Source organism: Petromyzon marinus, chromosome 1 (assembly GCF_048934315.1).
Source record: "Petromyzon marinus isolate PM22_M1 ecotype Great Lakes invasive population chromosome 1, UKy_Petmar_22M1.pri1.0, whole genome shotgun sequence".
NCBI lineage: Eukaryota > Metazoa > Chordata > Hyperoartia > Petromyzontiformes > Petromyzontidae > Petromyzon > Petromyzon marinus.
Genome location: NC_133667.1, coordinates 4,449,286 through 4,472,655, shown reverse-complemented (window position 1 = coordinate 4,472,655; position 23,370 = coordinate 4,449,286). Strand labels below are relative to the sequence as shown.

Genomic DNA, 23,370 nt, shown 5'->3' with positions numbered 1-23,370 from the left:
AGACGAGAGATTACTGCGTGTCGAAGAAAGACTACTTTATATATTTTTTATTTTCTTTTAACCTATCTACGTGACTTTACCAAAAGACCCAAAGAATATGAATTCCTGCAGTCACAAACGCTTTAAGTCAAGATTAAAGACTACTTTATTTAAATGGGAGAATACTGTGTTTAGATAATAGATTACTGTGTTTAGATAATAGATTACTGTGTTTAGTTAATAGATTACTGTGTTTACATAATAGATTACTGTGTTTAGAAGAAAGACTACTTTGTTAGATGGGAGATTACTTTGTTTAGATGAGAGATTACTTTTTTCGATTAGCGATTACTTTGTTTAGATTATAGATGTTGCTTAGATGAGAAATTACTTTGTTTAGATGGGGGTTACTTTCTTTAGATGAGAGATTTATTAGTTTGGATAGAGGATTACTTTTTTAGATTGTGAATTACTTTCATTGGATGAGCGATTACTTTGTTTTGATAACAGATTACTGTGTTTATATGAGAGATTACTTTGTTTAGATGTTAGATTACTTTGTTTATATGAGACATTACTTTGTTTAGATGAGAGATTACTTTGTTTAGATGGGGGTTACTCTATTTAGATGAAATATTTTTTTTTTTAATGGAGGATTACTTTGTTTAGAGGGTGGTAACACTCATTCCCCTTACAGAAGGAACAGATGTCAATGAATCCACTTGTACCGCCATCCCCTGGCAAGCCAGGAGGTGGTGGCCTGGCTCCCGTGGGAGTTTCACAAATTTGTGCGATCCTCCAACCCTCGCCTCCACGGCGCTGGGTCACGGTGCACAGAGCCCCGGCGCTACGTGGGGTCGCTTGCGAGCGATGTTCAGCATCGGACCGTGACGCCGGCTCGCATCGCCGCTGGTTTTCAACCGCGGATCTTTAACGTCCTCCGTGAAGCAGGTCGCGTGCACGTTTGGTGACTCCCCCCGCGGTATTTACCAGGGCGGCCCCCGGGATCAAACCCCGAGGCTCCGCACGAAGCGGCGACCGCGTCGCCGCCGGGCCCCGTCGGCCCCCTCGCTCCGAGCGGCCGTCGCTCAGCACAGCGCACGGCTGGGAGAGTCTCTGTGGGGACTCGGTGGGGTGGTGGGGGGCCCGGTTGGTCTGGGCCCCCCTCAAGTAACACCGGGGGAGCCCAACGGCACCAAACGTCTCCTCTAGCAGAGCAGAGCTGGGCACGGCGACACAGGGGATGAGTCTACGCAGCTTCACAGCTTCTAGCAGCACAGCCAGTTTATCAGCTGTTCATGTTTAACAATAGACATTAAATAACAACCACACATTGACAATAGCAGTACAGGAACAGTAAACAACAACGCGGTATAAACAATCCAACTAAATTTGCAGTCAGATAATTTCAGTTGTGGAAAGAAACACGAATCAACGGTAATTAGTTTCATGAATTCAGGATCACAACTCAACTCATCAGACGCTGCAAGGGATCCGCGTGCAGGGGCCGCGTGGAAGCGCAGGAGAGAGGCGACGCCGCCCACGCACGAGGCCACCGCTAGCGGAGTCCAGACGCGGGCTGCCCCCTCCGGGACACGGCAGGGGGTGCCGAGGCTCGCGCCGCGGGGACTCGCGCGCGGAGTTCGTGCGGCGGAGAGACTCGTGGGCGACCGCCCAGGAAACAAACTCTCCCCGGCGGTGCCGTCTCCCCGTAGCGCCGGTAGCGGCCACGCCGGTGGGCGGGGCGGTCCTCGCGCGGAGGGAAGCGCCGGAGGGAAACCCGGCCCGGACTCGGCGAGACCGATCCGCTTACCGCCACCGCCGTGCGTCCGCGCGCCGCGTGGCCGTGATCGGCGACGCGGCCGCAGGGGGCGGTGGCGCGCCGCCGGGGAGCGGTTCGCGACGAGCGTCGCTCGCTCGCTGGGAGGGAAGCTGCCGTGGGGTCGTGGCGAGGAGGGCGCTGGACTCGCTATCCACGGGTCGCCGGCTCGATCCGATCTCCCGGCGCGGCAGCTGAAACAGCGGGGCAAGCTTCTTAAACCCCCGCCTCTGTCCGCCCGTCAGTAGATTGCTCACTGCAGTGAGTTGATGAGGAGGCCGCGTGTGGTGGGGTACAGTGTGGGTACTCTCACGTTTTTCAAGATGTCTGGGCAGTGTGGAAGAGTAGACCAAATACCCTCTAGAGGGGCTGTCTATAGCTTCCTCTACAAGACACCCTTCTGCCAGCAGTGGCGTGAGCGGGCACTTGCAGGGCTGCTTCTCTGCTTAGTACTTGTGTACAAGACCCTCGTGTAGGTGAGTGTTGTGTACAGGGGGTGTACTTGTGTGCCAGCGTGCAGATGGATAAAGCCAAATACCTGGAGAGTTGCAGGATTTCGCCTTTTTCAAACACACAACGTGGTTCATGATATTCCACATTTCATCTCTGCCTGCTATTATCTCTGCCTGCTTTTTCTACAAAAGCCTTCAGCGTATACGATCTCGTTCAATGTTACACGTCCAGGTGCAATGTTGATTGGTCGGTGCCGTTTGGTCGGGTCTCTGCGGAAGCCGTACTCAAGAAAATATATTTTAAATACAACCAGGAAGATTCCCCACCAGTTGCTTCCAATACTTTTTCCCAGTTTATATTTTCAACATCTGCAATAATTTGTATCTTGTGAAATTCGTTGGTGTATCTTGTTCTAAGCATCTTGGGGGAGGGTGAGTTATGATACTTAGCAAGTCCATTCCAGCTTTCCATTACAGTTCTCATGTTTATACCTAACATTCCCACAGACACCTCATGTGTTTATAAGGTGTGATTAGCAACACAGAGACGTTTAACATGTAGGTTTTCATAATAGACGTTTTTGGGTTAGATCGCGTAAATATATAAATGTGTCATTAAAACCCGCCACCACCCGACACAGCCAACTAGTAAGGATTGTCACGTAAACAGAACGTGTCAATTCGTCACTAGTACAGCACTAACCGGTGTGTTGGAGAGCCAAGCCACAACATTTACAATCTGAGTACGACGTTTCGCCAGTAATTACAACTAGCTTCATCAGGCGACAGCCAGATTTGTGGAGAAGTCCACTTGTTTTATTCCTTATATAGAGGCATAGACGTGGTGACCACACTTCTGCGCTCTTGCGCCAAGTGGGGAAGGGATTAATGATCCCTTTGGGGCTCGTATAATGCGGATGCATAATGTACGTTGACTCATTAATTCCCCCCCCCCCCCACATTGCGCAAGAGCACAGCAGTGTGGTCACCACATCTACTCCTCTATATAAGGAACAAAACAAGTGGACTTCTCCACAAATCTGGCTGTCGCCTGATGAAGCTAGTTGTAATTACTGGCGAAACGTCGTACTCAGATTGTAAATGTTGTGGCTTGGCTCTCCAACACACCGGTTAGTGCTGTACTAGTGACGAATTGGCACGTTCTGTTTACGTGACAATCCTTACTAGTTGGCTGTGTCGGGTGGTGGCGGGTTTTAACGACACATTTATATATTTACGCGATCTAACCGAAAAAACCTCTTAAGGATGATATTGGTCACGAAAGGCTACGTGTTAAACATAGCCTTTCTCCCGGCACGGGAGAAAGGCTACATTCACACCACACACGGATCTCTCTGAGTGAGAGTGAGAGGATGACTCGTCCCTGCTTTGCCCCCAGACGCTGCAGCCTGGAGCCGAGCTGGATGAAGAGGCGCTGCAGGAAATCCTCCCCGAGGTGAGGCGGCTCCCGGGGCTCCCTCGGCTCCGGCGCGGCACCGCGCCCGGCGCCCGGCGCTCGGAGTGCCGCGTGGCACGCGGTGCACGGGGGGCGACGTGACGAGCGCGACGCCGGCCTGCCGCTCGTAGAGCGACGCTACACCGCACTAACTGCACTCGCTACAGCGCTCCACGCGTCCACACTGAGCTCCATGCGTCCACACTGAGCTCCATGCGTCCACACTGAGCTCCACGCGTCCACACTGAGCTCCATGCGTCCACACTGAGCTCCACGCGTCCACACTGAGCTCCACGCGTCCACACTGAGCTCCACGCGTCCACGCTGCTCCACGCGTCCACGCTGCTCCACGCGTCCACGCTGCTCCACACGTCCACGCTGAGCTCCACACGTCCACGCTGAGCTCCACACGTCCACACTGAGCTCCACACGTCCACGCTGAGCTCCACACGTCCACGCTGCTCCACGCGTCTACGCTGCTCCACGCGTCCACGCTGCTCCACGCGTCCACGCTGTGCTCCACGCGTCCACGCTGCTCCACGCGTCCACACTGAGCTCCTTACACGGCAGTCGTGCATCGTTACACCCGGACGTAGTCAGTGGGATCCCACGCTCCTTGTATTGATAAACACAGTTGTGGAGCTAAACATTGACAAATACAACAATAAAACATTCTTGGAGTTGTATTGTGAGAGGAGAGGTATTATCGTGCGTATAAATACTCCCGTGTCTATTCTCCTTACTTTCATGAACCCACAATGACCAGTGTGGTGGAGTATGGTCAAATTACCCCCCCAACAGCAGTGGATTGACGACACGGCCTACACACGTCCACGTGCACACTGCCAGCTACAATTCTCAGTCGACGAATTTTCTTTACGACAGCAAAACGCGACCGCGAGGCAACACGCCGAGACATTCCAGTAACGGGCTACATGACGTCGGCGGTAATCCATTGTGACGTCACGGCACCACACGGCAGGGGGAGGGGGGGAGGGGAAGAGGCCCCAGCCAAGCGGGGAGCTCGCGTTAGGGGGGAGAGGAAGATTGACATGGGGAGGGGACACGGAGAGGGAGGAATCAGCAGCAGGCTGAGGAGAAGCCAGGGAGAGGGGGGAGGGGGGACAGCTGACCCCCTAATGAACGAGTTGACCCACACGCGGCTGGTGGGCTTAGCAGGCGGCCTTCCACCACTCCTCATTCCGCTGCCGCTTGACCACCGAGGGTCTCTGCCCCTCTTTCTCCCTTCCTGACCTCTCCACCTCCTCGTCCGCCCCGCTCATCGTAGACTCTGTAGGAAGGGAGACCACAGGACTTCGAGCTCCCACTCCCTCCCTTTAATCTTGTGGCTCAAGTGCTCCATGCCCGCCTGTGTCAGGGGGGTGTTGTGTCAGGGGGGTGTTGTGTCAGGGGGGTGTTGTGTCAGGGGGGTGTTGTGTCAGGGGGGTGTTGTGCTAGGGGGGTGTTGTGTCAGGGGGGTGTTGTGTTAGGGGGGTGTTGTGACAGGGGGTGTTGTGTCAGGGGGGTGTTGTGCTAGGGGGATGTTGTGACAGGGGGTGTTGTGTCAGGGGGGTGTTGTGTCAGGGGGGTGTTGTGTCAGGGGGTGTTGTGTCAGGGGGGTGTTGTGTCAGGGGGGTGTTGTGCCAGGGGGTGTTGTGCTAGCGGGGTGTTGTGCCAGGGGGGTGTTGTGTCAGGGGGTGTTGTGTCAGGGGGTGTTGTGCTAGGGGGGTGTTGTGCTAGGGGGGTGTTGTGTCAGGGGGGTGTTGTGTCAGGGGGTGTTGTGTCAGGGGGGTGTTGTACCAGGGGGGTGTTGTGCTAGGGGGGTGTTGTGCTAGGGGGTGTTGTGCTAGGGGGGTGTTGTGTCAGGGGGGTGTTGTGTCAGGGGGGTGTTGTGCTAGGGGGGTGTTGTACCAGGGGAGTGTTGTGTCAGGGGGGTGTTGTACTAGGGGGGTGTTGTGTCAGGGGGGTGTTGTGCTAGGGGGGTGTTGTGTCAGGGGGGTGTTGTGCTAGGGGGGTGTTGTACCAGGGGAGTGTTGTACCAGGGGAGTGTTGTGTCAGGGGAGTGTTGTGTCAGGGGGGTGTTGTGCTAGGGGGTGTTGTGCTAGGGGGGTGTTGTGTCACTGTTTCCATGAAGGGGTTTGTGCTCCTTCCACTTGCCCAGTCGTCTTCCTGGCTACGATGCTAAAGGGTTGGAGTAGGGCGTGCTGCTGTCTCGTCACGGTAGCGGGTTTCAGGCCCCACAAAGAATGGCGGTAGTCAGATGGCGATTTTAACGGAGCTCTTGAGGATGAATGATGCGGGAGCCCTGGCAATGAGCATGGCTCGGCACACGCAGTGGGACACGGGCAGTGACATTGACGACGATCATCACGTGACGTGAAGACGAGTGTAGCAGGCGGCGTGCGTGCATCTCTACCCCTCCACTCTGTCTCCCTGTCTCTCGCTGTGAGCGCAGCTGAGAAAGAAGCTGAAGGTGGAGACTGAGAAACGAGGTGAGGAGCACTCCTTGTAGTGTCACACTCAGTGTGTCACTTACACTCGGTGTGTGTCACATACACTCAGCGTGTGTGTCACTTACACTCAGTGTGTGTCACATACTCAGCGTGTGGTGTCACATACACTCAGCGTGTGTCACTTACACTCAGTGTGTGTCACTTACACTCAGTGTGTCACTTACACTTAGCGTGTGTCACTTACACTCAGTGTGTGTCACTTACACTCAGTGTGTGTCACTTACACTCAGCGTGTGTGTCACTTACACTCAGCGTGTGTGTCACTTACACTCAGCGTGTGTGTCACTTACACTCAGCGTGTGTCACTTACACTCAGCGTGTCTGTCACTTACACTCAGGTAATGTCACACAACTATCACAGAGCACTTGGTGTGTGTCACAATCAGGCACTGTCACGCAACTAGTAAATGTCTCACAGTGAGTGTGCCTTTGAAGTCCGTAAGAGTGAGTGCGTCACAGTGAGAATGATAGTGATCATAGTGTCACACGTTGAGTGTCTTACAGTGTGTGTGAGTGAGTGACAATGTCTCACAGAAAGTGATTGTCAGTGAGTGTGAGAGTGTCAGTGAGTATAAGTGAGTGAGTGTGAGAGTGCCAGTGAGTGAGTGACACTGTCCCATCTGACCCAGACTACACGCTGCAGAGGAGACATCGCTGTGAATCTCACTGTCACAGTGAGTGTCTCAGTGAGTGAGTGAGTGCCAGTGAGTGAGAGTGAGTGTGAGTGCCAGTGCATGAGTGTCAGTGAGTGAGTGACGCTGTCCCATCTGACCCAGACTACACGCTTTAGAGGAGACATCGCTTTGAATCTCACTGTCACAGTGAGTGTCTCAGTGAGTGAGTGTGAGTGAGTGCCAGTGAGTGAGTGTGAGTGAGTGCCAGTGAGTGAGTGACACTGTTCCGTCTCACCCAGACTACACGCTGGAGTGGGGAGACATCGCCGTCCACCCCACACGTCGCTCCATGCAAAAGTGGCCCAAGGCCAGGGACGGCCTAATCTACGTCCCCTACAAAGTGTCCGTCGCCTTCTGTGAGTGGCCTCGCTCCCTCCTCCTCCCACTACTCATTCCTTGTCCATCCTGTGCCTTGTTCATCCTGTGACTGGTAGGTGACCATTTTGAGAGCAGAGTTCACATCAACAGAGTGGCCCTTGTCTAGAATGAAGCGCAGGGCCCAATGTAAATCAGGATGTGAATTAATCAGAGCTGTGCTCTGTGTGGATTGATAATCTCGTGACTGGGCGTGGAGGTGGCTGTGGCAAGCTGTTGGTGAGCGGAGAGTCAGGGACAGGGCTTGTCCCTGAAGAAGAAACCCAACTCGGTGTCTTAGTCTCTGTGAGATGTCGCCTGGTTACTTGAATCCGCGTGATAATCAAGCCACATCCACAAGTCCTGACTGATTGACGCTCCATTGAAATAGCTGCATAAAAATTAGTTGTTGATTGACATTTCACTAATGCTCATCCTAAGGGAGAAAGATGGAACCAGGACTCATTATTGATATAGAATCTGAAGATTATTAAAGGAATTATGTGCAGCTCTCTATTGGAAATACATCCACATAGCCCAGGAACCAGACCACTCTCCGATGAAGAGGACACACAGATCTAAGTGTTTATATACACACGGCATCATCACGCACAGAAGCCTGTAACCAGGCCTCGAGTCTTTGACTTAGATCGGTCGTGACTCGTGATACACGCATGGCACCATGCGTGTAGGAGCCAGTGACGTGCAGCGCGTACCCAGCGTGCGTGACTGATGGGAACGCCGCATTGAGACCAATGGAGCAGAGGAAGCGGTGCACACGACACGGAGAGTGCAGAGCGGCGCTAGGGAGCCTCGCGTCGTCACCGTGGATCGTGGAGATTCCTCGCGTTGCCGGGCGGGGGACTGCGGGGCCGAGATTTCACTCACGCAGGGACTCCGCTCCGGACTTTATCTGAAGCAGTGCCGCTCACTCAACACAGCTTGATAAGACATTAGAAGGGATGGATACCATTTAGAAAGGACAGATAATGATACTCTTTGGTTCTATTGGGTAAAGTCACGTAGGTGAAAATAAAATAACAAAAAATCACGATGTTTCGGCCACAACACAAGCGGCCTTCATCAGGTGAAGGGGACGAGACTGTCTGGAGGACAGTGCTGGAGTGAGAAAGCCACGCTGAGATCACGACCTTTAAGCTGTGTGAGAAGATAAAGAAGACCAAGCGCCTTGACAAAGGAATTAGCATATAATTTAGCATTGAAATGGCTCATTGAAATAGCTAAGTTAAAGTATACACATCCGCAGAGGCACCCCTTGACAAAGGAATTAGCATAGAATTTACCATTGAAATAGCTGAGTGATTTGCTTGTAACTGGTCACAGAAATAGCTATGTTAAAGTCAGAGCATATACATTCACCGAGGCACCTAGTACAAATCAAACAGGAGAATTTAGCGAAGCACAACCACGCTCAGACCGCGGACCTTTAAACTGTGTGCGAGCAAACAAGGTGTTCTGACAAAAAAATTAGCATAAAAATTAGCATTTGATTGGCCGATTTTAGAAAAGAGGTGGTGTACGTGCCGGTGGACTTGCCGTTTGGCGCGGGGGGGGGGGAAGGGGGGGAGGGGGAGTTTACCTATTGATGGTGTGAAAAGGGAATTTATAAGAGCTGCGAAAGTTTGGGGTACCACTACTTGAAAAAATATACTGTACCATTGAAATTAGTTTAATTAGTTTAATTTGAAATTAGTTAAATTAGTTTAATTAGTTTAATTTGAAATTAGTTTAATTAGTTTAATTTCAATGGTACAGTATATTTTTTTCAAGTAGTGGTACCCCAAACTTTCGCAGCTCTTATAAATTCCCTTTTCACACCATCAATAGGTAAACTCCCCCTTCCCCCCCCGCGCCAAACGGCAAGTCCACCGGCACGTACACCACCTCTTTTCTAAAATCGGCCAATCAAATGCTAATTTTTATGCTAATTTCTTTGTCAGAACACCTTGTTTGCTCGCACACAGTTTAAAGGTCCGCGGTCTGAGCGTGGTTGTGTTTTGCTAAATTCTCCTGTTTGATTTGTACTAGGTGCCTCGGTGAATGTATATGCTCTGACTTTAACATAGCTATTTCTGTGACCAGTTACAAGCTAATCACTCAGCTATTTCAATGCTAAATTCTATGCTAATTCCTTTGTCAAGGGGTGCCTCTGCGGATGTGTATACTTTAACTTAGCTATTTCAATGAGCCATTTCAATGCTAAATTATATGCTAATTCCTTTGTCAAGGCGCTTTGTTTCTTCTCACACAGCTTAAAGGTCGTGATCTCAGCATGGCGTTCTCACTCCAGCGCTGTCCTCCAGGCAGTCTCGTCCCCTTCACCTGATGAAGGCCGCTTGTGTTGTGGCCGAAACGTCGTGATTTTTTGTTATTTTATTTTCACCTACGTGACTTTACCCAATAGAACCAAAGAGTATGGATCCTAGCAGTCACGAAAGCTTTAAATCTAGAATTGACAGATAATGATGTTTGTTGTTTATCTGCTGTCAAATACATGTAGTGTGGACCCAGCGAATGAGTTTTAAGTCAATAAGCCACACGTGACAGATCCTATCCAGTCAAATGCAGCGGTAACCATGACGCTACTCCAGAAAGAGTAGATCACAGCACCAGCAGTATCCATGAAAGAGAAGCAGCTCTCGGTGAACGGGAAGTTACTCTGTCAACTCAAATAAAGCGGCGCCGTGATTTGAATGAGTAACTTAACATCTCTTAATGTTCGACGGCTTGTGCACCAGATCTTATTTATTCACGATGTACTTAGAAAAAAATCCGCAGACTACCTGCTGGATCTCCTCTCTGTTTCAAAGAACAAATTTGACCTCAGGTCTTCGCTCATTTACCAGCTTCACATTCCCTATTGCCGTACAAAAACTGGAGGAAGGGCCTTTGCTATTGATGCCCCCAGGGTCTGGAATGCTATTGCCAATAAACTGCAACTTGAATCGCTACCAATGAGATCTTCTCTCAAAACTGCTCTAGAGGAGTTGTACACCCCTAGCTGCCACTGCTATTCATTGGTGCAAAATAAAATAAAATGTTTTCGCTCCGGATGACGCTGCAAAGTATTATCTGTATTTTGATTTAGTGTGCTGATCTTAAAGGTGCATTGAAAAATGTGATACTCCGACTGATGCTTCTGTTCTTGTGGAGTAACTCATGCAGCCAGCTATGGCTCTAGGATTTGGTGTTACATGTTATTTATGTAGTTTATTGTAAAAATTCGGTCACAGCCCCGGTGATCACTGTTACATTGCAATTATGGCTTTATTGTTTGGTGATTTCGAAAAGTTTTTTGGTTTGGACATGTGTGTTTTATTGTAGTACGGAGTTAGACTGATGGCCTTAATCTAAGTTTTCTTGCGGTTGTTGTTGTTGTTGTTTGACTTGCATCCCACTGGGATTTTTTGCACACAGCGTTGGTGTACGGTGTTTTTTTATTTCAGGAATATTTTTGCTGTTTTTTCATGGATTTTCTGTTTGCACACTCACATAGTCACTTTAAGATGTTTTCTTGTTCGTGTTTTTGTTTTTTTGTTTGTTGTGGTTGCACCCGATTCAAGAGCCGAATGGCTCACAGAGCTATACCAAAATAAAGAAACTGAAACGCCTCCTGCTGCCGAGTGGAAGCGCAGGGAGAGGCGGCCATGGGGCCGAGGCGGCAGAGCGGCCCCCGGGCCCTCCCCACGGGAGCCCAGCGCTACCACCACTCACGCTCCACCCCATGCTGTGCCATCCTCTGTGCCCCCCTCCGTGCCCCTCTCTGTGCACCACGCTCCACCCCACGCCATGCCCCATGCCGTTGGCTGCGCTTGGCGCTCGGCACTTGCTGTGGGCTCTTCCCGCTCACGCCGGCCCCGCTGCTCACGTCCGGCGTGTGACCTGCAGATGACGGCGATGTCAAGAAGATCGAGGAGGCGGCGCTGGAGTTTGAGAAGAAAACAAGCGTCCGGTTCATCCCTCGCTCCGACGAGACCGACTACATCTACATCCACGCGTGGGAGGGGTGAGACACGGAGACACGGACACAGCAAAGATACAGCTACAGCAGAGATCCTACAAAAACACGGCCACTACAAAGACACGGTCACTACAGAGACACGGACACTATAGACATGGCTACTATAGAGACACAGACACTATAGACATGGCTAGTACAGAGACACGGACACTATAGACATGGCCACTACAGAGACACAGACACTATAGACATGGCCACTACAGAGACACAGACACTATAGACATGGCCACTACAGAGACACGGACACTATAGACATGGCCACTACAGAGACACAGACACTATAGACATGGCCCCTACAGAGACACAGACACTATAGACATGGCCACTACAGAGACATGGACACTATAGACATTGCCACTACACAGACACGGACACTACAGAGACAGACACTATAAACAAAGCCACTACTGAGACACAGACAATATAAACATGGCTACTACAGAGACACAGACATTAGTGACATGGCCACTACAGTGACACGGCTACTGCAGACACGGACACTATAGACATGGCCACTACAGAGCCACAGACACTATAAGCATGGCTACTACAGAGACATGGCTACTACAGAGACACGGACACTATAGACATGGCTGGGGTTGTCTCTGTGTGGTGAGTGGTGAGTGAATGGGGCTCGGTGCTAAGGCTGGGGTTGTCTCTGTGTGGTGAGTGAATGGGGCTCGGTGCTCAGGCTGGGGTTGTCTCTGTGTGGTGAGTGAATGGTGCTTAGTGCTCAGGCTGGGGTTGTCTCTGTGTGGTGAGTGAATGGGGCACGGTGCTCAGGCTGGGGTTGTCTCTGAGTGGTGAGTGAATGGGGCTCGGTGCTCAGGCTGGGGTTGTCTCTGTGTGATGAGTGGTGAGTGAACGGGGCACGGTGCTCAGGCTGGGGTTGTCTCTGAGTAGTGAGTGAATGGGGCTCTGTGCTCAGGCTGGGGTTGTCTCTGCAGGAATTGGTCGTTCCTGGGCCGTCAGGGCGGGGACCAGGCAATGTCCCTGGAGCCCGGCAAGGTGACCAAGGGCGTCGTTCTGCACGAGTTGATGCATGCGCTCGGCTTCCACCACGAGCACTGCCGTAGCGACCGCGACGACCACGTCTTGGTGCTGAGTGAAAACGTCAAGCCCGGTGTGTGCATCAGTCATAAATAGAGAGAGCAAAAAGCTGTGTGTTTACGTAACTTGCAACTGTATATTCACAAAACATGCATCTTCTTGAAAAGCATGCACTGGATATCTCCTTTTCAGAATGGAAGGATGCAATTGAGAAAAAGACGTCGCATGAGCACAATCTAACAACCCCGTACGACTACAGCTCCATCACTCACTACGGCATGTAAGTGGTGCTTCTACATTCACCTGTGCAGGGATTGTGAGTGTGATGTTATTGTGTTTCCACTCCTCTCCGGTAAGTGCTGGCCTCTTATCAGAATATCTTCTCATAAAGGACACATGTTTGTGCTTTTTAATTTGGTGATTCCACCACGTATGTGACCGACATTGATAATTGCAGGCAAGTGCTGTTGAATTGCGACCTGGCAAATCAACGAGGCATCACCCACCTTTGCTGTTGCCAGTTGGGTAATTGACTACTTTGTTGTCGCGCATTGCAATGCCCGCGAATGCAGGGATTTTAAAAACCAAAGTCCCCACAACTGATTTGTTATATTTACCAATCTACTCCATTCATATACAAACTAAATTTTTATATTCTGGACGCACCTGATCATTGATAAACATGTCCTATGTGATGTAGAGAGCGCCGATTAAAATTAAGACAGGGAATTGGTGCATTTACGTGCATACATGTGTATGTGTGTACGTGTGCAACCCACTTTACTCAAAAAACCTTTCATAAACACTCTTTAACACTACCAGAAAAGAGAGACTTAGTGTTTATTAATACATTTTTAAATTTTTCGATTTAAAGCTTTCGTGACTGCAGGGATTCATCTTATTGGTTCTTTCGGTAAAGTCACGTAGAATGGAAATGAAATAATACAAATAAAACATAATAAAATAAGATTTTCACGACGTTTCGGCCACAAAACAAGTAGCCTTCTTCAGGTGAATAAACAGGACTGTCCAGAAGACAGCGCCCGAGTGTGCATTGCCAAGCATGGACCGCGTCTTTTAAGCTGTGTAGGCGGAATTAACATATGCATTAGCATGTTACCCAGCCCCACCACCGGATCGGGGGAGGGTGGCGGCAGGTACACAGAAAAAAGGAAAGAAAAACGGAATAGGACAGGTGCGCTGTATTGCGTTAATAACTCTGATATAAACTAGACTACTATGTAATATTATACCTTCCAATCTAAACTACATGGTATAATATCATATCCATAGACAAAAAAAATTCCACCTTTGAATTATACAATGCATTACTATACACTGCCCTATACTTTAGACTATAAAATATTAGACTTGTAACTTTACACTGTCTTATTTTAGTTTAGTTTATAGCATGTGGTATAATTTTAAATAGTATAACATCGTAATATTTAACACAATTCATATGGCAATATATAGTATCGTAATTGTATAGTGAATATACAGCAGTGTGGCATATAGTGGGGTTGATAAAATAAGAAATAGTGTAAAGTTACAAGTCTAATATTTGATAGTCTAAAGTATAGGGCAGTGTATAGTAATGCATTGTATAATTCAAGGGTGGAATTTTTTTTGTCTATGGATATGATATTATACCATGTAGTTTAGATTGGAAGGTATAATATTACATAGTAGTCCAGTTTATATCATAGTTATTAACGCAATACAGGACAGAGCAGCGCACCTGTCCTATTCCGTTTTTCTTTCCTTTTTTCTGTGTACCCCCCGCCACCCTCCCCCGATCCGGTGGTGGGGCTGGGTAACATGCTAATGCATATGTTAATTCCGCCCACACAGCTTAAAAGACGCGGACCATGCTTGGCAATGCTCACTCAAGCGCTGTCTTCTGGACAGTCCTGTTTATTCACCTGAAGAAGGCTACTTGTTTTGTGGCCGAAACGTCGTGAAAATCTTATTTTATTATGTTTTATTTTTATTATTTTATTTACATTTTTCAATGTCTGTATAATTCTGTCATTCACCATCAGGGTTTTTTTTTAATTCAGAACTCAATTAGTGAATTCAAGCTGGGTGTTTTTAGTGTAATCAACCGGTGTAACAGTGGCCTGTCAAAGTACATAAGCAGTGAAGTCAAACGATGCAACCTTTACGCAGCACCATCTCTATGCTCCATTGTTTAGATTCATGCTAGACTAAGGAGCCTTCACCGTTATTGATGAGCTATGTAGAATGCGTGTTGAGGAGTCACAGAATAAAGGGGATGAGTTTTATCAGGGTTGAAAGGGGAGGGGTGACTCACTATTATCACTGCAGTCCCCCCCTCATCTAACGTGGTCACAAGGGCAATGTCGTGGCTTTTACAATGACCACAGGGTGGCGGTGCAGCTGTGCTGCTAAGGTTCTGAGGGGCGTGGCCTGTGCATCACTGGGTTGACTCGTCTCTGGACACGCCCAGCTTCAGCACAGCAATCACGCATCTGCAGCCTCTCTGGATAAACATTTTTTTTCGAGATGAGAGTGTGATGCATTGGCGGCTTAACGTAATAACGTCATTCACGTGCTTTTTACTTTCACATTTAAACGTTAATGCTTTTGACCTACCTGTGTATAATCAGACATTGTGTAGAGGTGTTAACTATGCACTGTTCGTTAACCTGCATTGCCACCAGGGCAGTGCAGCGTTACCTCTGGGTACAACGGTTGAGGTCAGACGAGGTGAAGTGGATAGTAGCCACAGTTAGGGAGAACCAATCAGACTGTTCCACGTGGGAATGTGTGATTGGTTCTACCTGGCCACGAACGAGTATAAGAAGGGTGACCCAACAGAGCTCGGGGAGTTATCTCCCTACACAAAGACAGAAGACTGGGCTGAAGACTAGCTAGGACCCTGGACCCGGCCTTGCGGGCCCTTCTGAGGGCTAAGGCTTGGGTACCCAGCGGTCAGGACCCACCGGGTCAGCGGTGGGTCAGATAGCCTCCCCTAGGTCCCAGCCAGAGGACTCTAGGCTAGGATAGCGGTAGACGTGTAAGTCCCGCCAAGTCCAGAGGCTGTACCTCCTTAGGTATCAAGGAGGTTAGCGGTAGACGTGCAAGTTCCACCAAGCTAGGAGGCTAGCGGTAGATGTGCAAGTCCCGCCAAGCTAGGAGGCTAGCGGTAGACGTGTAAGTCCCACCAAGCTAGGAGGCTAGCGGTAGACGTGCGAGTCCCACCAAGCTAGGAGGCTTGCGGTAGACGTGCAAGTCCCACCAAGCTAGGAGGCTAGCGGTAGACGTGCAAGTTCCACCAAGCTAGGAGGTTAGCGGTAGACGTGTAAGTCCCGCCAAGCTAGGAGGTTAGCGGTAGACGTGTAAGTCCCGCCAAGCTAGGAGGCTAGTGGTAGACGTGTGAGTCCCACCAAACTAGGAGGCTAGCGGTAGACGTGTAAGTCCCACCAAGCTAGGAGGCTAGCGGTAGACGTGTGAGTCTCGCCAAGCTAGGAGGCTGTACCTCCCTAGGGTATCGGGTGAGGGGACCGAATACCCCTCTGTGTGTGTTAAGGATTGGGTAAGGAAACAGTTAAAATAAACAGTGTGCCTCCTAAGAAGTCTACTCGTCTTTATAAACACTACAATTGTATGTGTCAAAGGAATAAACATATATAAGTGTGTTGAGGCTCAAATGCACATTCGTACATCTCAGTTTGCCGCCAGGAGTCTCCGGTTTAAATTCCTCGTGCTCATGTTGGCTTTACAATGAGGGTGACTCCATCTAGCAACCCCCTAGGGAGTGATGGCCTGAGTCTTCTCACCGGGACTTAAACTCATTCTTCCAAATACAGGTCGAGTGCTCTGTCACCATCGCTGTCCGGCCAAAATGTGTCAACCCCACAGCGGTCCCCATAAACAGCACGCGTCACTTTGAAGGCAGCCACACCCTGAGTGGTGACAGGAATGTCATGAAGCTGTTGGTGTGCGACTGTAGCTCAGCATTAAAACTGCACTGATAACAATGGGTCCATGTGCCTCAGGACCGCGGGCTCAAAAGACGAGCACATCCCGACCATGGTGCCCAGGAACAGGAGCACCATGCGTCACTTTGGAGGTGGCCACACCCTGAGTGAGGGCGACGTGGAGAAGATCAAGAAGATGTTCGACTGCGAGCCTGCAACATGGGGACCCAGCAACGTTGCTCCAGCGCGGACTCGCCCAGCCACGGGTGAGGGATTCGTGGCTACATAGTCCACATTCAGTCGCTCGATTTAGAGAGTTGATATGGTATGGCCAGGTTCAGTTACCAGTCTATTTTTCACAGCTATATTACACTGTGCACACTCTTACAAAACACAGTGTGAGTTGTACATTGCTGGACCGGTATTAATAAATGCGCAAGCCGGTAAGACGTGTAGTTAGGAGCAGCTCGTCGCCGTGCACGTGCACAGGAGTGACCCCGTGTGCGCGTGACCTCAGGTGCCAGCACGGCGCACAGGGATGCAGGGACATCTCTAGAGCGCTCCACAATTGAGAGCCTGGTCGGTGTCTGGAATAAGGTGATTTTACACACGTGATTTTACATGGGTCTGGAATAAGGTGATTTTACACACGTGATTTTACATGGGTCTGGAATAAGGTGATTTTACACACGTGATTTTACATGGGTCTGGAATAAGGTGATTTTACACACGTGATTTTACATGGGACTAAAGGGAGAGAGCAAGCAATGGGCTCATTGCCAGGAGTCAACAAGATAAATGAAAAATAATTGTGCTATGAAACAATATTACCCAATTGTGTTATTCGGACATGTTTGATTGTATATTTTTTATTATTTACAGTCCAATTTGAAAGATATTGGAGACAAGTTGAAAGGTATGTATTGTATGTTCTTGTGTGCTTATGCCAAACTTAGAAGATTTTGTGCTGAATTAATACATCACATGCAGCACAATAACAAAAGTAATGGAAATTACTCAAGCATCAACCTTTGATTTTAAGTGGTGTGCTCCAAGTTCACGGTAGACCATAGAGGCTTCATGGAGAGTGAGGTACTCACATGAATGTGTAAAGGAACGTCAACATGTTCCAGGAGTTTCATATCTTTCAAATACATACAATACTTGAATTTTCTATAAAGAAATTATGATCAACATATCCTCTGTACGATTATCACAGCTAATTCAAATTAAGTATGTCCACTGTACTTTTAATATGCATTGCAATGCTAACTGGTGGGATAGAACACTCTTACCGCATGTTTTTTTACATGAGAACATTCTGGTGTAATAGAGTTATTGAGCACTTGACTTTACCAGATTATCCTAAAAGTACTACGTCCACTGTCTTAACAGTTACATATGCACAGCTGTAGGGAACATGCGGTACATTTCCTGTGTATGGTACTGCAACCAAGCTGCACAGTGGAATTCACAGCCAAGTTCAGTGTCTGCACACCCACATTACCACTTCCAAATTTTGTCTCTACATAAGATAGTTATTGATTACTTAAAAAAAGTAGTGGTAATTATTTTATGAACCCTGGATAGATGGTGGGCAGAGTTTACCTGTGACCAGAATTTAAACTCACACCTCCTGATGGTAAGAATGACACTAGCACAGCGCAACCCGGTCAGAGAATTGCCCCTTGTGCATGCACAGTGTGTTCCCGGGGCGTGCGTGTCGCCACGCACCTGACGTGCACATGTTTACACCGGCCTCTGATCCCAGTGTATGTGTGTGTGCTTGACAGACCCTCCCATTAAATGTGGGGGAGTCAAAGACAATTTCTCTTCACAACAAGTGAGCCACTGGCCCAAGCACAGCGATGGCAATGCGTACATCCCCTACAAGGTCTCCACCGCCTTCTGTGAGTTTTCCTGTTCACTTATATCTTGTTTTATTTCTACTGTTCCTGCAGGTGCTATTCATGGTACATTATGTACTCTACATGGTATGAAACGTGTTCAATACCCTGTTTATAATACTACATCAGTGTTTCTTGCAAGGGAGACCTGGGTAGTCATGGATACCTATGGATAATACAAACTCCAGCCTAAACATGGCCTTACCACCAATTCTCTGCCTCACTGTTCTGTCAAACATTCTGTCACCAAATATCTACAGAGACATGCAAACTGCAGTTTAGTTTAAACGTTTTCTTGCCAATGGCAATCTCCCCATCAACCAAGACCTCAACAATGTTCCTCACCGCCGACTCAAGTCCCGATCCCCCTTCTGGGATTGCACTGTCACCATCCTAGAATCTCACCCAGAACAAACAAAAAACGCTGATTAACAGAGTTGAGCAATGCGGACGTCCAAAATAAACACATAATTTTTAAGGCCGACATCGCACCTCCTGGATTTGACATTCATTGAAGACACTGGTGTAACAATCAACTGCATCAGAGCATAAACAGGCCGATGCACACATCTCCTTCAGAAATTTAAAATAATAGACAGCGACAATGCGACTGTGGCCATGCATCCCAACTATGGGCCATATGGAAAACCTCTCTAGTCTACACTTCGTCAACGAAGGAGGAATAACAAAACTAAACAAACTAAATCCTGAAGCCCTCTCGTAGCTAACAGACCTTGACATTGCTATTTAGCTCCTGAACATATTGCCATACAAAAGAGTAAAATAGAATGGAAGTGTGTGAAGTTCAGCAAGTCTCTCTATAGTTTTAATGTGGGCATGGAAGAATATGACGCTGGGGCGATGCCTTACTGTAAAGCTGGAATGTGTTTTATAGAAGAAAATTAGAATACATAAACACGTGTGTATGTAGACCTTTGTGTGGGGATTGGTGGCGGAGTGGTTAGTGCGCTGCACGACGAACCCGGCGACCCAAGTTCGATTCCCTCTCACAGCCAACATCGGTGACGATTATTTGAACTGGTCCTGGGCCTCCCCTAGGTCGACTCAGCCTCAATGAGTACCTGGTGCGATGTATAAACATCGCCACTGGGGAGACAAAGGCCGCCGAGCGTGGTGCTGGCCACCCACTTCCTCGTATGCTGTTCCCGCTTTCATAGGTGCTCTCTGAAAGCACTTGCCTCAAAATTCGGTTAAGGCTATACGGGGGATCTTTGTCTTTCTCTTCTAGACCTTTGTATCCAACTAAGAGCCTATTGACTCTTAATTTATATTTTCTAATATAGACATGAGTAAAGAATCAGTAGAGCTGACACGCTTAACACAGTCAAACTAAAATAAAAGCAGTATATGGCTCCCCAGTTCTACTCACTTTTCCCGTCTGCATGCAACACGGTGGCATTATGGCGAGGGCAGGCTGATGGCACACCCCATCCTCAACATTTCATTCATCAAGGGAGATAAAACATGCATGGTCTCTGTAAGACTTTCCAACATGGATTGTCTGTAGAAGTATTTAATTAGCAATAATAATGTAACCTGAGCCATAAAGCAGGATGTCAAAGTGTGCATGACTGATATGAGATAACTTCACACATTATGATGTCATCAGGAGGGGGAAGCCTGCACGGCTTGTGATGTCATCTGCTTGGCTAAAAAGCGTATAATTTAGTGCTGTTTTTAATCGGCAAGTTTTGAGCAAGTTTTCCTATAACAACTTCGTGCAAATTGTGCACTTACATTGGGAGAGGGTTATCATGACTCCATGTTACGGATGGACGAACAGAGTTAATGCATGCATACTCCTAGTCTTCGTTTTTGGAAAATGTAAAAAACGCACTTTTCTCATTAATGACACTTAAAATTTATGTTCAAATGCTTAGGTTATGGTATAGGTAGGTCTCTACTTAATCATTCTCCTTGATTAGAGTTGCGATTTTCTTTAATAAAAGGTAATTTTCAACTGGGATTTTGGCTATGGAACTGACACAATTTACTGTACCTGGAATTTACTCTGGCAGAGTACTTGACTCACCATTACTCTGGCGATAAGTTCTAATCCTGGCCATGGTTGGAAGTTTGAGATGGCTGTTCCATCATAGAGACTTGTCCCTGTCAGAGAAATGTGGAACTCTCTATATCGTACTGGATGAGCATGTTGCTGGTTTAAGGTTGGGAACACTTTGACTGTAATTGACACACAGATTCCTGATCTTGTGCATGCTGACACAGTCTCTTTACCTTGTAAACTGCTATAGTGATAACGGGACAACTGTAGGATTGAAACCCTTGTTGCTGTCTGGAATGGTTAATTGGTGAGTGCATGATCAACAGAAGGGGCTCATACATATTCCTTCTTGACAGATGACTATGACGTTGAAGCCATCACGAGCGCGGTGCAAGAATTTGAGAAGAAAACCTGTGTCAGGTTCTACCCTGTTGGCTCTGAAGGAGACTTCATTCATATCCAGGCTTTGGATGGGTAAGGGTGTTTCACTTTCACCATTTAAATCCAGAACAAGGATGGATAGTTATACTTCTGAGTTAAAGAATGGCCAAAATTGTAAATGGGTGCTCACAAATTCGGATTTTTTATTTGGTTTTCGAGTTGGCAGGTATCTGCAGCTTGTGCACACCTATTATGATCCTCTCTGTTCCAGGCATCCCAGCAAGAACTGGTCATTCCTGGGCCGTCAGGGCGGGGACCAGGCGCTGTCCCTGGAGCCCGGCAAGGTGACCAAGGGCACGGTTCTGCACGAGTTGATGCACGCGCTCGGCTTCCACCACGAGCACTGCCGCAGCGACCGGGGCCAGCACGTCTTCGTTCTGAGTGATAACGTCAAAGATGGTGAGACACAGGGGAAAGGAATGGGGGTGGAAAGAAAGCAGTAGATAAATGGTTCCCAGAGACATACTGAAACTGAACTACATAGTCTCAGACACAGGAACACACAGCTATCAAATGTATTGATCTCAAATATAATTAAAAATATTTAATGACATGCCCTGTAGTATATACATTGTAAATTAAATGCATTGTAAATTACGCGTGAATCCTTGACTATGATACTTTTAAATGTAGTCATTTGAGAAATTAATCCATGTCATTATACAAACCGTGAAAGGAAATTTAGGCCCTTCCTTAAATTGCACACACATGAAGATGCATGCAGGTGGCTATATCTTGACATATATGTGCTTGCCAGATATTCTTCTGGGCGTCATTTGGGATCAGTGTCCTTTGCTACTTAGCCTGTGAAGCTGGCACATGTTAAACGCTCTCCGAATCTCCCGTATCATCTCCCCACTGACATTTATTGTGAGAGCAACATCCTGAGTGGACCATCACCATCCTCTTGTAGTCCTGGCAGTGCCAAATATTGTCCCTGCAAATGCTGTGCTCTGTTGGCTTGCACAATAGGAGAGGCAGTTCTGGAGTCGCACATCAATACATGCCCCTTCTGTGCTGCCATCCACGCCCCACCCCCTACTCCCCTCTGTACTGCCTCTTAGGGGGGCCCCACATGCTTCACAGTTGGTAGCTCAGGGCCTGTTACCTTCCGCCGATATACTGCAACACATTATGCGAATAGTGGGTAATGCTGATAACTTGTGAAGGCTGTCATTTTACTGTTGAATGCATGGATTGAATGGTGTGATACGGTGATACACATTCATCACAAAACGTTGACATTGAGGGAAGCTTTCCAGGTACATATTTTCACAGTTGTAGTTTTCTCCTTGATTGACATCATCATCAAAGAGCTTTCAAACCAGCGTAATTAAGTGATGCTGTATGTGGGCGCAATGTAAATTAATTTGATTAAAAACAAACTTTTTATGTTTCTATTTTACAGAATGGAAGCGAGACATCGTGCACATGAAATCCACTGCCCAGGACCTGGCAGCGCCTTACGACTGCAACTCCATCATGCACTACAGCATGTATGTGTGTGGCATGTGCTGTGTAACCACACTTCACACTGCACCATCTACAATTGTTGGTCATAAGCAATATCCAGCCATAAACCGGGAAGCTGTCTGTGTGCCCACATGCGATAAGTGTATTTCTGAATTCGATTAAGTGGTGGGAAATCCTGTGTATCACAGCAAATCATCTTGCAATATACCGAAACATTGCCCATCGCTCGGGGCTACGTTCTTGATAATAGTTGCAATCGCAAATCCGCGATCCGAAACTCAAAAGCGTTTGGCAAAAATATGGTTTGGTTTGGTTCTCTCTTCGTAATACCACACCCCCCCCCCTCCTTTTATGCTACCCTACATTAACCCAAACATGAGACAGGAAGTATGTTTTAAGTAACATTGATATTTTCTATATAGTTCAATATAACTTGTACAGTAAATGTATACAAGGGAAAAAATAATGGAGTGTACAGTACTGTACTGTACACATAAAAGTAAACCTGAAAATAAAGATAAGGTTAATGCAATGTGCAGTAAATATGTAGTTAAAAAAGGATAAACTAAACTCTCTTAGTTACTATGAATGATGATGATGGCATGTGTATTATTCCGTGACATCATCACCTCGAGCAGAGAGCAGTTGAAGAGTACAGTCTTTTTACGATACAGACTGGACAGGATTCTACTGTCAACTGCGAATGGTTGAGCCACAGGGGCGCGATTGGCAAACTATACCTCAATACATTCAGCGTGAATGGTCAAATCCACAATAAGAAAGCTCATGATGGGCAAATAAAATTTTAAGTATCCACAGTGTTCATATACAACTTGCATTTGATCAGCATAGTTACGTATTTTTTTGTTTAACGTGTAGCCAAAAGCGCGTTGTGGATGACACAGACATTCCCGCTGAACGACGGCTTGCCTGCTGCTGCTGTTTATGGCAGCTGTATGAGAATCACATTGTGTGTTGTGTATGGCAGGAAGTAAATATATTGGGAAAAACATGTCTTCAATGCATTTACAAATAAGTAAATGCCACAACTGTGTTGCTTATATCCTGCTCTAAATCATCACAACCTTAGCCGTGCCACTGCCACCCCATACTCTGTGAATAATTAGTTTGGGCTGGTATCAAGTTTCACTTGACGCTCAGTTATGGAATCACCTTGGCATCCCAATTACAACTAAATTCAATCATAACCAAAACTGAGTTTAAAGTAGAATTGATT

General features: G+C 47.7%; 1 protein-coding gene across 2 annotated transcripts in view; it reads left to right on the top strand.

Moving 5' to 3' along the window:
• Positions 1-23,370, top strand: part of LOC116938262 (uncharacterized) — a 226,427-nt gene that overhangs the window by 162,173 nt on the left and 40,884 nt on the right. For both annotated transcript variants that reach the window (XM_076053902.1, XM_076053864.1), the window contains exons 9-21: positions 3,650-3,706; positions 6,162-6,198; positions 7,133-7,249; positions 11,157-11,274; positions 12,237-12,412; positions 12,532-12,619; positions 16,365-16,552; positions 16,804-16,883; positions 17,169-17,202; positions 18,080-18,196; positions 20,576-20,693; positions 20,872-21,059; positions 22,069-22,156. In XM_076053902.1, coding sequence (XP_075910017.1) covers positions 3,650-3,706; positions 6,162-6,198; positions 7,133-7,249; positions 11,157-11,274; positions 12,237-12,412; positions 12,532-12,619; positions 16,365-16,552; positions 16,804-16,883; positions 17,169-17,202; positions 18,080-18,196; positions 20,576-20,693; positions 20,872-21,059; positions 22,069-22,156 — 1,406 coding nt within the window. The remainder of the gene's footprint in view (positions 1-3,649; positions 3,707-6,161; positions 6,199-7,132; positions 7,250-11,156; positions 11,275-12,236; positions 12,413-12,531; positions 12,620-16,364; positions 16,553-16,803; positions 16,884-17,168; positions 17,203-18,079; positions 18,197-20,575; positions 20,694-20,871; positions 21,060-22,068; positions 22,157-23,370) is intronic.